Source organism: Toxoplasma gondii, chromosome VIII (genome assembly GCF_000006565.2).
Source record: "Toxoplasma gondii ME49 chromosome VIII, whole genome shotgun sequence".
NCBI lineage: Eukaryota > Apicomplexa > Conoidasida > Eucoccidiorida > Sarcocystidae > Toxoplasma > Toxoplasma gondii.
The window spans coordinates 1,113,351-1,126,671 of record NC_031476.1 but is presented as its reverse complement, the minus strand read 5'-3'; the positions used below and the strand labels follow the sequence as shown (position 1 = coordinate 1,126,671).

Here is a 13,321-nt window from a genome sequence, read left to right as displayed (position 1 = left end):
AAAGACGTACCTCTAGGTACGCTGATGGCCAGACCTCGTCCAGGGTGGCGAAGTGTGTCACTCGCACTCAGGGGAGTACTTCTTTCAAGAGGTGGAGAAAAAAAGTACATGGAAACCTTCAATTCCATCCGAATCAGAGGAGTATTCTCTCAATGGTCTTCAGAAGCCCTTCGTCTACCTCGCGATACAGTGTGAAGGCATAAATATGTTAGACGCATATATATATATATATATATATATGCATCTGTATACTTTTGTATATGATTCGTATTTACGTTTCAATTTGTATGAGAGAAAAAACACGCTCAGTGTCTGAGAGTCATCACAGAGGGGAGGTAGGCGCGACATGGCCATTCAGAAGCGTTTCTTCTTTAAGGCTGTAGCCTATGCGTCCGGAACTCTTGTCCTAGTCTGCCATGCATTTCTTGTCTGTCCGGCCCAGATGTGAGTGTCGAGGAACCTCGCCTTGGGTGAAGAAGGCAGAGGCCATCAGAAGCGTGTGAAAATCTAAGAGCCGTGTCTGCGCGGCTTTCTTCGATGAATTGCGAATTTTGGACGAGACCCGCTTTGACCGAGGCACAGCGTCCGCCTACAGGCAGTTGCTCTTTGGTTGGAAAAAAAGGAAAAGAAGTAAAACACCCGTCCAAAAAAAAGATGACTCGCGTTCGAATCGCACTTTACGTTTTCTTGGACATATTTCACAGAGCCCTACTGCTTGAGATCCTATTAATTAATGTTTGTGGAAACACTGGTGGGGTAACTGGAAGGACTCTGAAGAGGTGACTTTTGAGAGAAAGAAGCTGACGCGTGATGGCGAAGCCTGTCTCCATTTCCGCCAGTTACTGCGCTGTTTTGTGAAATCTGGCAAGCATGAAAGCGGTAAAAGAATCGTCTTGAACGCGCTTGCTCGTTTTTCGTCGCAGGGGCATTTGTGCTCCAGAGTTCTCGCCGAGCCTCTACACTGTTTTCTCTAGCCAGGCCTACGTATGCGAGTGAGAAGAAGAGAAAGTGCCTGCATCTCTAACGGCCCCAGTCTTGGGAGACAAGAATGTTTTCTCTGGCTTTATTTAACAAAAAAACTGGAACGAAGAGCCTGTTGCGGGGACCCTTGAAGAGAGGGCGATTTGCTTTTCTTTTTCCGTTCCTCGCATGCGCTTCGCCATTCGACTCAAAAGAGCCAAGCAACTCAACAGCTCCACGAAGGCTCAGAGGCCCGACCAGAGGAGGTGTGGAGAGGAGAGGAAGAAGAGAGAGAAAAGAAGAGCGAAAAGAAGAGAGAAAAGAAGGGGAAGATACAGCTGGAACGACGAGGCAGAAAGAGGAAGGAATAGCTTTCTTCAGCAGTTTGTGAGTGGTCTCTCTCACGTCAAGACACGCGAGCGACGAAAGAGCGTTGCTTGCATCAAGTTACAAGAAAAAAGAAAGTTGGCCAAAATCGCTCCTAGAAGACTTCTGTGATTTCCTGTGAAGGGTGTCGCTGCATGTAAAAGTGGGGAAGACAAGGAACAAGAAGCGCCTCCTCTCCCATCGCCTCTTCTCTCCACTCTTCTTCTCGAACATCTCTCGCTTTCGACGCATCTTCCTCGCCCCCTTCTCGTCTCTCCTCCCTCGCCTTCGCCCTGGGCTTCGCCAGGTCTCCACCGTTTTTCGCGAAACGGTCTTCTCTCTCTTCAACTCCACATGTTCGCGTTGTAGCCTCCGTAGTTCGGTCGTCCTTGGCTGCTGCCGCTTTGGCTCGCGAAGTTGCTCTGATAGAAAGTATTCCCCAGACCGGGAGGATGGGCGTACTGTCCGTAGCTGTACCCCCCGTAGTAGCCTGCAGCCGCGGCGGCTTGCGCAGCCTGCTGGTCTGAAGACGCGTTCCCTCGTGGATAGTAAGAGCTGTGCCCGTGGCTGAAAAACAATCAAATTCAAGAGAAAAAGCAAACATACGCATAAACATATACATACACATATATATATATAGGTACTGCGGTATTCACTCCCAAGAAAAGTTCACAAATGAATCTGTGTCAGAGACGATTACTTCCAGTACGATGGTCCTGATCACACTAGCATCTGAGGATAACTTTCCTCTCACATATAGATATATATATACATATATATATATATATACGCATATATATGTCTGCGTAAATTGGTAAAGATCTACTACACACTTGAAAGCAGATATACACCTGCAGAGAGTGAAACTGCACACAGAGAGAACAGACACAGACAAAGACGAGACATACATAGACTGAGAAAAAACCTTTGACGCATGCATGCTTACATATGTAGAGAGAAAAAAACAAATACATGTTCGTAAACATATATATATACATATGGCATGGGGTGTTCGTGGACGCCTTACTATTGCTTGCTTCCATAGCCTCCATTGTTCTTTCCGTAGCCACCTCCACTTTGGTTCGTAGAGGCAAGGACGCCCAAGTTCCCGGAGTTTTCGTTTCTCGAGCTGAATCCTCCCGAAGAATTTGAATTGCCTCCTTGCTGGTTTTGGTAGGTGCCTTGACCATTGCGGCCGAGAGAAGAAGAAAATCCAGAAGAGCCGTTGTAGTAGCTCATGTAGCTTCCACTCGCGTTCGTCGAAGGACCCGACCCCGGTGTCTGTACACGCCAAAACGAGCAGCTCACTCAACTCGACTTCAACGGACCTCTCTACAGACGCACATTCACCCTCACTTCTGCTGAGTAACTTCGAAGAAACGTGCACATTCACATGTATATATATACATATATACATATATATATATATATATATATATATGGGGTTTATGGGCATCACACAACGCGTTTTTGACTTTCTCACCGAACTCTCTCTGTACAGATTTTTTCTGGACTCCTATGTTGTCTTCTTTCTCTTTGCAGTTTCTTCGTTCGTGTGTTGTTGCTCTGAAGTCCGCGAGCTTGGCAGCGGCGAACAACGGGAGGGTGTGCTTTCGGCAGGTCGCCGCCTGCGCGTTTTTCCTTCCCTTGAACTCGCCGTTCGCTCGACAGTTTTCCTCGAGGTCAAGAACGCAGCGACTGCGACTCACCTTGGTGGAAGTTTGTACGTGGTTGTAGCCTCCACCCGAGAAGGAACCTGACCCCTCCGCGTGGAAATGTTGCTGCGCAAAGCCGGAGGAACTACTCTGTGCGTTGTGAGAGTCGCTGGCGCTGCTCGTCTCCAGGTCGAGAGCGTTTCCTGGCGCGTTCACAGAAGACGAAGAGAGCGACGCGGAGCTTCCGCTCTGCTGGCCAGAAGCCGAGGAATAGGGGAGACCCTCGTTGCTCACTCCCGTTGGATTCCCCATGCCACTGCCGCTGGTGCTCGCATTCGACGTCGCGTGGTGTCCTGGAAAAAAAGCGCGCAAGCCGCAGAGGAAACGCGTGAGTGAGGCGAGACGGATACTCTGGCTGAGACGAACGAGACAAACAAATGCGAAGCAAAGGGCGGACCGACGACTGAGAGACGAAAAGAGAGAGAAGAGAGAGAAGGGGGCAAACGCGTTGAGGAGAAAAGACACGGCCGCGGACACAACACGGTAAACGAATGCGAAACGAAGAGAAAGGTCGGCGACGCAACGCCAGTGCCTTCCCTGGAAGGCGCTCTCTTGCGCGCGGAAAGAGACTTTACGAAAGACGCAGAAAACCTAGGGGAGAGAAGGGAACTTCTCGAGACGAAAAACGGGCAAAGCGCTGCAACGTTTCAACGCGACGCACCTGCCATGACGCCGAAGGGGTGTGGCATCTGAGGAAAGAGACAAACAAAGCAACAAAGAATCCACATACAACACTTGACAATCCACGATGCATGCATTGAATACATACATCTATATAATGGTGCGTGTGCATATGAAAATGCATGCAAAGACAACTGCAATAAAAAGATGTTTGCGCAAGCAGCCTTTCGTTCTCACGCGGAAGGAACTCAAGACCTATACCAAGACCGACACTGCAGTGCAGCGCATCTGCGTCCTGTACACGCAAAAACTGAAACATAAATCGCTGGACGCCGCCAACGAAACGTCTCTTCCGCGTCCACGCGCTTTTTCCCCCGGGCTGCGTTGTTCGTTTCTCACACTCCCTCCCACCGCCATCTCTTACTCTCTCTCACCTCGTCTGTCCCAACCAATATAATATCTCTACAAATGTATATACATACACAAAAACATATTTATGTACAAATAGACATATATGCATGTATATACACATATATATACATATATATATACATATATATATATATATATACATGTGTATATGCGTGTGTATATGCGCGGAGCAGGACCGTTTGTGTGTCTCGCTGTCTCCACCTCCTACGTCTCTGCAGAGTTGACCACAGGGAGTTGTTTCTCGCGAATGGGAGAGTGCACCTTGTTTTGACGGGTTTCGCGAAGGTCCGCGCTAAACGTACCATGTTTCCGTGGTGACCGTAGTACATGTTGTTGTAGTGGGGATACGCCATGCCCGTGTGGTGATAGCCCTGGTAGCTGTACGAGCTCGGGGGGCCTCCACTGCTTGATGTGTTTGAAGACGCACTCGGCTGGTTGTTCAGCGCCGCTCCCAAGCCGTTGGCAGACGACTGCTGCGCGTTTCCAGAGGGACCCAGGCCTGGCGGCGGTGTGAACGTCGAACTCGCCCCGTGAGAAGAGCTCTCGCCGTGAGTCGCGTTGTGCGACGCACTGTGCGAAGAACTGTGGCTCGCCGAGCCCGATGCGCCTCCGCTGGCCCCCGCCCCGGAGGAACTCGCTGCATGCAAGGAGCTCCCGGAGACGCCCTTGTTGCCTGCGGCGCCAGAGTGTTGTCCGAAGTTTCTCGCGCTTGAGCTTTGGCCCCCCACAGGCGCTTCTCGCTGCTGGGAGTGAGAGTAGGAAGAGAAGGAACTCGGCTGGGATCCGCCCGCGGTCGCCGCCTGGTGCCCGAGCCCCAGGAGCCTGTTGTTCTCGGGCGCGAGGCCCGCACCTCCGGAGGCAGGCGGCGGCGGCGGAGGCTTCGCGCTCGTCAAGGAAGAACTCGAAGGCGCGTTTGCGGTGTTATACTCGTTGTACGCATGGCTGCGGTTCAGGCCTCCAGATCCGGGGGTCCCACTCAAGTCGCTGAATCCTGAGTTGGCGTGAGTCGAGTTCGAAGAGCCAACACCCGTCCCCAAACCCCCCAGCGCGCCCGCCGCGTTGTGGGCGTTCCCGCCGGACCAAGACGCATTCTGCAGATTCGAGTTCGAACCGGAATTTCCGTAGAAGCCCCCCGATGCATGCGCCAGCTGGCTGCCGCCCTGACCTCCCCCGAGGTGGTACCCCGTCTGCTTCTTTCGGCGCTCTCCGGCAGATCCGCGGGCCTCGCGGCCGCTTCCGACCGGCTGGTGCGGCGCGGGACCCGCCGGCTCGTTCGGTCCGCCCTGGGCGTTGAAGAGCGAAGTGTTTGGGTACAGGTTCGCGGGTGAGAAGGAAGAAGGCCCTGCGTTCGTGCTCTCGCCCTCTAAAGCCGCAGACGAAACCTGAGCCTGTCCACTCTGGTGACCGCCGGCGCCCGCTTCTTGGGCGAACCGAGCGGAGGCTCCAGAGCCCGATGTGAGCGCCGCGTTCTCCAGCTTCACGCCTGTCCCCACAAAGTCTCTGCCGCCGACGTAGTGGTAATAGGCGTCAAGGGAGCCCGTGCCGTCACCTGCATGTGTGCTCGGGAACTCCGAGTTGTCTCCCGAAATCAAGAGAGGTTGATGCTGAGAGCCGGACGGCTGCGAGGCGCCGCTGCGGCCAGCGTGGGTTTCTGCCCCCGGGCCGCGAACGGACTCGTGTGCCGACTGGCTAGACTCCGCACCCGCGGGTCCAACAGGGTAGTTGGCCCGTGAGGTTCCCGCCGGCTGGCTCGGGGCTCCGGCCCCGTAGGCGCCGCGACCGCCTTGCGCGAAATGCTGGCCCTGGGCGCTGGATAAAGCTCCCTGGCTCCGCCCCACGACGCCGCCAGCAGCCGCGAGAGACTCTTCGTTGAGACGCTGGACGCCGCTGCGGTCCTCGCGGACACTTGCATGCGCCGGCTGCGCGTCGAGAGGTCCGAACCGCGAGGAGACAGAGGCGAAGCTCGCGCTCTGGTCCCGAGTCCCCGCCGGAAACTGACCCTGCTGGCGCGGAGACACCGGCGGCCGAGTCGCCCCCTCCGCGTCGGGCTCCATTCCGGCGCCCGAAGCCTCGGGGCCCGCACCCTCAGGTCGAAGACCCGCGGGGAGCAGCGCCCCGCCGGGGGCTGCTGCACCTGAGAGAAGACCCGGAGCAGCGGCTTGCGCAGCGGTGTGGGTGGTGGCTGCTTCTTCTGCGGGGTAGGAGAGTTTCGGAGACGGCATCTGAGAGGCAGAGAACGCCTTCGGCTTCTCCACAGTCGTGACCGGAGCCGCGACGCCTCGGTTCGCCGTGCAGAAACGAAGTTCGACGGTGCCGAACGTGAGGAGATTTTCTTCGAGCGAGGCGTTCTCGCGGGCGGCCAACTCGTCCTGGCCTCGCTCGCGGCCCTCGAACGCCTCTCCGCCGGCGTACGCTGCACCTGCCTCCGCGCGCCTTTGGGCCTCTCTTGGGCTCTGCACAGCTCGCGCCCCGACAACGACGACCCCGTGGGGGCCCTGCCCCAGCGCGCCTGGGGACTGGGTGCGGCCTGCGCCGTCCGCGAGGAAGACGCCCTGTGCGTGGCGGTGCTGCGGCATGATGACAACAGGGTTCGCCACTCCACTCGCTCTGGTCGATTCCTCGCGTCTCGGCTCCTCGCGTCTCGGCTCCTCGCGTCTCGGTTCCGCTCGCGGACTCTTTCGCGGGCTCCGGCTCGGACTCCTGGGGGCCTGTGCCACGGCCTTCTCGGGTGCAGCTACATCCTCCGGCGCCGGAGACACCCGCAGAACCGGCGTCGCGGGCGCGGTTTGGCCAGTCGGGGCGCCTGCTGACGCTGACTCTGCTTCTTTTCCGTGAACAGTCTTGGGAGAAGATTCATTCTCGACTTTCGGAGCCTCGCTTGTGGGGTGGGGAGAGCGGTCGCGCACCGGAGTCGCAGCTCGAGGAGACTTGACCGCAGGGGCCGCAATTGGAGACGGCTCACGTTTCCTGGCCTCGCTGCTCTCGCGAGGAGACTTGACTGCTCCCAACAGAGAGGCCTTCGACTCCGGCGTTGGAACTGTCTCCTTCTTCTGCACCAGACGCGCTGCCCACGAACGCGCCGGAGACGCGGTCGCAGCTGCCGGAGCCGCCGTGGCCTGAGGCGCCTCTGGAGTGTTCACTGTCTCTTTCTGGGCCGGAGGCGCGGCTGTCTGTTGGGCGACTGGGCTTCCCGACGAAGTGCCTTCAACCTCTGTGAAGAACCGCAACATCACAACCGACGCAACGAAGGTCGAGTGAAAGGGAGACGAGGAGAGACGGTTCAACAGGCCAAGGGCGCGAAGAAAAAAGATGGAGAGATTGCTCAGCGGAGTCAAGAGCGCATGCAGAGACGAAAGACGGCATGAAACGACAACACAGAAAAGGAAAAAACAGCAGTGTTTCGGTTTTTTAAAACATACGCGAAGACAAAGAGACGCTGCCGTGGCCATCACCCTCCCAGACCCTTTGATAAAACCCAGCATCTCTCTTCTTCCCCACACTTTCCCTCGGCATCTCGGAGAAACTCCAGTCTTTGTGCGCAACGCGCAGAAATCCGCACGGTCGAGTTGCGCGTGGAGTTCCAAACGAAGTGATGAGTTCCACGCCAGTTTCTCTGAAAAACTCGAGCGCACCCCTCCACGTCTTTTGAGGAAACACACATGCCATCCAGAGGCAACTCTGCTTGCTACAGCTCACGCTCCTCAACATTCGCTGCTTCTGGCGCCCCTCACAGAGCGAGAGACTTGTGTCCTTGCTTCCCCTCCTCGAGTGACTCTCGCGGAGCCATACTGGAGCTCCAGGTGGAGAGATCTGCTGCGCAGAGGATGCGCCGGGAGTGCGGGTCTTGTGGCCTGAGCTACTACTCTTGGTGAGGAGTCCCCAGTTCCGGGGAAATCCATTCCGGCGTTCTCCGTCGGACCTTGAAGCCAGCCGAACGACCCGCCCCGCAGCCAATTCAGACACACATGCCCGAAAAGAGAAGCAGTCCTACTTATGCTCTTTCACTTACGCATCACACACCCGGACTTCAAATGCAGGGGAACACCGAGAGACGCTGTAGTTCCTTACCTCCAGATCTGACGGGTGTCTTGGGCAGAACGAGGCCATCAGGACCCGCCCCCCACTGCGACTCGAGCGCTTCGACTTCCCAGTCTCTCTCGACACCTGGCACCGCTTCTCCCTGTCTGCCTCTGCGCCGACCTGTCGCAGCCTTCCCGGTTGCGTTCTGGCCGCCTGCGCGACGGAAACCGCCGGCTTCTGCATGCACCCCAAAACGTTCGGAAACAGAAAATCTCGACAAGACGATTCCAACTCGACCGCACGCCGGCGGTGTCCCAAATACGCCGCCTCAATGTCACAGCAGTCTACACTACACACAAATATCAACGGGTCAAAACGAGGATGCGGACATGCACTCCCCTGGTAAACCAACAAAAAAAAGTCACATCGAGCACCCGTTGCCTACAAATTCCTATATATATACATATATATATATATATATGTACGCGCCTTGTGGAGATTTGTTTCTTGGCACCTGTCTCTCCAAAAAGTGGTGTAGAGGTATTTCATACCTCCTCGGCTGTCTCTGCGTCGTCTCTGAACAGGTCCAGCAGCGGTTTGTCTGTCTGCGCGTCTTCCGGCGCTCGGGTGTTCGTTTCCTCTCTGTCGGTCGGCGTTTGCGTGTCTGTTGTCTCTCTCTCTGTCGGGTCTCCGGGTTCGGCCTTCCCTGCCCGAGAGCGGCAGCGTCTCGGCTTGCGCGGCGCGGTGGAGCTGGTGTTTCTGCTGCTTCGTCAAAACGACCTCCCAAGAGCCCTGCTCGTGACCTTTCTTCTCCTCGACGATTTCTGCCACGGCTTGCTGGACGCGGTCCTGGTCGTACTCTGCTCGCTGCACGAGCGCGTAGACGTCTCTCTTCGAGTAGTTGAAAAACTCAAGCAGCGGATGGACGTCCTCGACCCACTTCTGGGAGCGCGGAGACAAGTCCGTGATCGAGTTCTCGTCAGATCCGAGCGCCAGATGATGCCGGCCCGACAGCAGAGCGTTCTGTTGGAGGCGCTGCTGGTGCGGAGACAGACCCTGCCCCTCTGCGCCACGCAGAGCCTGCGTCGGCTGCGCCTTTGCGTGTCGCGAGGAAGACGAAGAAGCCGAACCTGCGAAGGCGTTCTGGCGGACGCGCTGCTTCCCCCGCTGCAGACCTGGCATCCGATCCGACGCAGCCGACGCTGTCATCACCGGCGCCATCGTGCTCTGAAAAAACAGCGAGAACAATCAAGGAAACGCATTAGAGCGCGACCGTCGACGAACTCACGCGAAAAACTCGGAACTGGCTGCTGTCGTGTGCAGTGGACACGGACGCGAACTGGAGTTGCGTGAAAAACGAGGCTCTCGTCGATGCAGAGAAAAGCAGCAATCCGTGGGGGTCCGCTTGCAGCATCTACGAGAGGGGGGACTCGGATGGACTCCGGCTAGAAAATGGAAACGAGCGATCGGACGTTTGCTCAAACGCAGACACCACAAAGCGCGGAAACACAGGGAGGACGACATGAAAACAGAGTGGAGAGAGATTACGAAGGACTGGCGAGGGAGGGAGGGGCACAGCAGACAGAGAAACACGGGGGAAACGACAAGGGGAAAAGAGTAGGGTGGACAAGGACAGAAACGCGGAAAAAAGAGAGGAAGAGAGGGGAGAGGACGTGAGTGGAGGACTGACAAAGAAGTGCAGAGAAAGATGCGGCTGATAACACGGGTACGAAAAGCACGGGAAGGAACACACTCGCACAAACAGCAACAGGGCGCTAGGAACGAGGCTGCAGATCCGCGGCTTTCGTAGAGAATATGCAGAAGCTTGGAAAGCGGACTTGTCTTCGTTCCGCATATGAGACGTCCAGAAAACGCACAAGTTTTTCGAATTGCTCCCCGACAAAAATCCGCCGCGGGGGCGCCGATCCGGGGACGGCCACGCGCGTCGTTCAGTTCGATGAACACGGACAACGCATTCCGCTCTCACTGTCAGCCGCGACTCTTGTTGAGTTCGCTCTGCAGCTGTCTGCAGAGACAAACGTGTGGCGGAAACAAGGTCGAGACAGAGGAGTGGAGTTCTTCAAAGAATCGTGTTTACCTCTTTGGATTGCGGTGCCTCGAAGCTTGCCCCACGCGCGAGGTTTCGAAGAGGAAGTTTGTAACCGCTGAGTACGGCGAAAAAAAACGCGGAAAACCGTTCCCTTCAGAAAAAGTCCCGACGTCGAGGCAGGCTCTCCGCAGACGAAACTGAGGGCACAGCAACGCGACACCGACGGTGTCCGACGTTAGGAAGGCACAGAGCGCCGAACGGTCCGGTAAAAAGTCCACAAATGCGTGCCCAAGAACTTGCAGATTCTCCAGCGACGGCGGGGCAAAAAACAGACACTAGGTGACACGATTCGGTGTCGAGGCTGTCCAGCCTGGCTAGTAACAGACGAAACGCTCCACGCCACCGCAAAAGAACAGAAAACGACGCTGCTTTTCGTTGCCCACAAGAAGTGGAGAGGCAGCGTGCGAGTCACAAGCGCAGGTTCCAGTTTCACCGAATTCGAGAATTGGTCGACACCCCGTAACAGAAAGGCTGCCAGAAAACAGAGGAATTTACCCAAGGCCCAGGTGTAGATACACTCCACGTACACTCCAGTTACCGTCAAAAACCCAGCTAAACAATCGGTCACACAAACCCGAGAAATCCACACAACCCCCCCAATCCCGCGTCCACACCGTACGATCGGTCGACCCTCGATTATTATTCGACGCTTTTCCGACTCGCAACGCGCAGCACACACTGCTATGTTGCTGGTCGGCCCGTCTACCGCCAGCTTCCCTCTTAGTCCAATGTCGCCTCACGTGCAACCACCCCACGAAAAAACGCAATCGGGTGGGGGGGAACTGTGTCGCCATGGCGCAGCGGTGACAGTGAAGAAGACGACCCTCTACACTACCGCGCACGGGAGTTACGCAGCGAGAAACACGGGGAACCACAGAGTGTGCCACGGTCGCTGGAAGGGAGGAGTTGCGGGGTCCCGTAACACATACCGAAAACACAAGAACATAAGAGACACACGCAAAAAAAGCGCGCCTCTCCAGTGCCCAGAAGAGACACGCGAAAACCGCTTGGCGGTTCTGTTGTCATGGCTGTTCTGCCGCCTACCTGCTGGACGGCCTGCGAGCGCGTGTATCGTTGTCTTCGCTGCTGCATCCAAACAAAGCAGAAAGCCGAGAAGCGTGACCTCGACTTAAGGAAAAGTGCGAGACTGATAGACGAGGAAGTGGCTTCCCTGCGCGTTCTGCAATTAAAAGGATTCGTGGCAAAAAACCGCAAAAAAACACGAGGCACACGGAGAGATTCACGTACAAAAACGAGCGTCCACACACCAGCTGAGAACCCGCAGGAACCCCCGCGTGTCTGTGGCAGTTCCCCAAATTGGCTTTGGTGTCCAGAGCAGCTCTTTCAAGTTGCAAAACTTCCTACACTCACTTACAACCGGATAGCCGGCGGATTCCTCGAGAAAGTCGCAGGCACGAAGGGCGGCCTCCAAGCGATGTGGGGAGCAAGTCTCAATCGAAAAACGACGAGACGGTTGTTGCCTGCAATGCAACTAGAGCAGGTACGAGGGGAACACTGATTTCCGAAAGTCGAAAGAACGATACCGGAGTCGTCTACTTTATGGAGAATGGCCAGACCTGAAACCGAGGTTGGCTGGGGCTCTTGCCGGCAGACGCCGTGGATGCCCATTTCTGCGACGCTGCACGTTAGTGGGCGGCTGCGTACTCCAACGCTTTTCGATAAGTTTGAGTGGAAACAAGCCGTTGTGGCCAGCGAGGCCGCTTGTGCTGTTTTCCTTTCTTCCGAGTTCCCTTCTGGACTCGAAGCAGACACTACCAGCTCTGCGCAGGTTATTCCAGCTCAAAAGTTCAGTTTCGTCAGTTTTTTTTGGCCAGGGGGGTGGCCATAACGACGCACGGGAGTTCTTTGTTTAGAGCCACTGCCGTTGTGAGAGCAAGAATGGTTCGAGGCGTTCTGTGCAAATCGATGAGAACCACAGAAAGCCGTGACTGAACAGAGTCGATTTCCGTCGTTGTCTTTTCGGATGGGAACCATATCCTGTCACCCCGTAGTTGTAGGCGTTCCACCGAGCAGACGAAGCACTTTCCGATCAACAAGTCGCACGGGACATGGCCCTGAACACCGAAAAGCAGTCAGGTCCAGAGAAACAGTGGATTCCGTCATGTGTTTCACAACAGCTGCCAGGCACACGCGTTCGTCGGTGGCTGACAACCGTTCTGCTCATGGTTAGCACGACGCTTGTCAAAGAGTCGAATTTCTATTTTTAACGACATTTACCCAATTCCGCATCTGTCAAGTTCTAGGCGTAATATATGGATCACTCACATGAATGGCGAGAGACAACGACTTACGCAGAGGAGGCTATGATAGTGCACCATCGAGCTGTGATTCTTTCCCTACATCTATTCCAATCCCAGTTATTTCCGGATGTCATCAGGCGCTCTCCGGCCTCTGAATAAACGTCAAATTCATCAAGGTGGAGAGAGGACGACGTCAAAGGGCAACATAACTTGACACGATAAACAAAAGCATCTCCAAGATCTAAACCGATAGTCCAGCACGCTTCAAGCGCCTGCTATGTGTGGATAACATTCGCTTCCCTTTCTGTTGTTTAACCGGTACTTTTGGGGCTGTACACGACGCACTTATGGCGGTACTATCAATGAATTTAAGTTTAACAAAAGCATTTGTGGTAGTTCAATTAATATAAATGAAATAAATGAAAATATACACCAGAACTACAATGTTCACGCTCACGGATTCAGTGTCCAGGATGGCCCGACGCGTATCACCTGGCTAACACGACCCAGTTGTTTGGGAACAACTCCCTTATCTGAGGGTAACTTTCGCATTCACTCGGAGTTACACATAAGGTCATCGAATACAACGGTGTTCTTTCTGAATGTAAGGCCTCCAGTTTCAAGTAGATTTCCGTTGAAAAATCGAAAAACCCTGTGTTCAACGCCATGCCCCCATGCGCGGTGTTGCTCCTTTTCACGGCTGCTTATTATCAAGGAGGAACCGTATTTCGCCGTTTACTACATGGTCCTCTTCAGAACTACAAGATGCACGCACTCTACTCAAAACGCACCATAAACACTGCAGGCATCAACACCTTTGGCCGATGAAGGCGAAG

At 55.2% G+C, this 13,321-nt stretch overlaps 1 protein-coding gene across 1 annotated transcript; it reads right to left on the bottom strand.

Moving 5' to 3' along the window:
- Nucleotides 1–1,320: 1,320 nt before the first annotated feature.
- TGME49_230940 (hypothetical protein) lies at nt 1,321–11,723 on the bottom strand. Its single transcript, XM_018780278.1, has 10 exons — nt 11,596–11,723; nt 11,269–11,307; nt 10,213–10,361; nt 8,666–9,341; nt 8,163–8,351; nt 4,397–7,305; nt 3,703–3,730; nt 3,036–3,334; nt 2,354–2,607; nt 1,321–1,893 (listed from the first exon to the last, which is right to left on the bottom strand). Exons 4-10 carry the CDS (start codon nt 9,333–9,335, stop codon nt 1,671–1,673), a joined length of 4,572 nt encoding a protein of 1,523 aa, XP_018636864.1. The 5' UTR covers nt 9,336–9,341; nt 10,213–10,361; nt 11,269–11,307; nt 11,596–11,723; the 3' UTR covers nt 1,321–1,670.
- Nucleotides 11,724–13,321: the final 1,598 nt, after the last annotated feature.

What these genes read in the sequence shown, in the direction of transcription:
- TGME49_230940 (XM_018780278.1), bottom strand. Translation starts at nt 9,335, where the DNA reads ATGGCGCCGGTGATGACAGCGTCGGCTGCGTCGGATCGGATGCCAGGT. An exon ending in GACACCCGTCAGATCTGGAG is followed by an intron (nt 7,306 to 8,162) that starts GTAAGGAACTAC and finishes GGTTCTTCACAG; the next exon opens with AGGTTGAAGGCACTTCGTCG. An exon ending in ACGTACAAACTTCCACCAAG is followed by an intron (nt 2,608 to 3,035) that starts GTGAGTCGCAGT and finishes TGGCGTGTACAG; the next exon opens with ACACCGGGGTCGGGTCCTTC.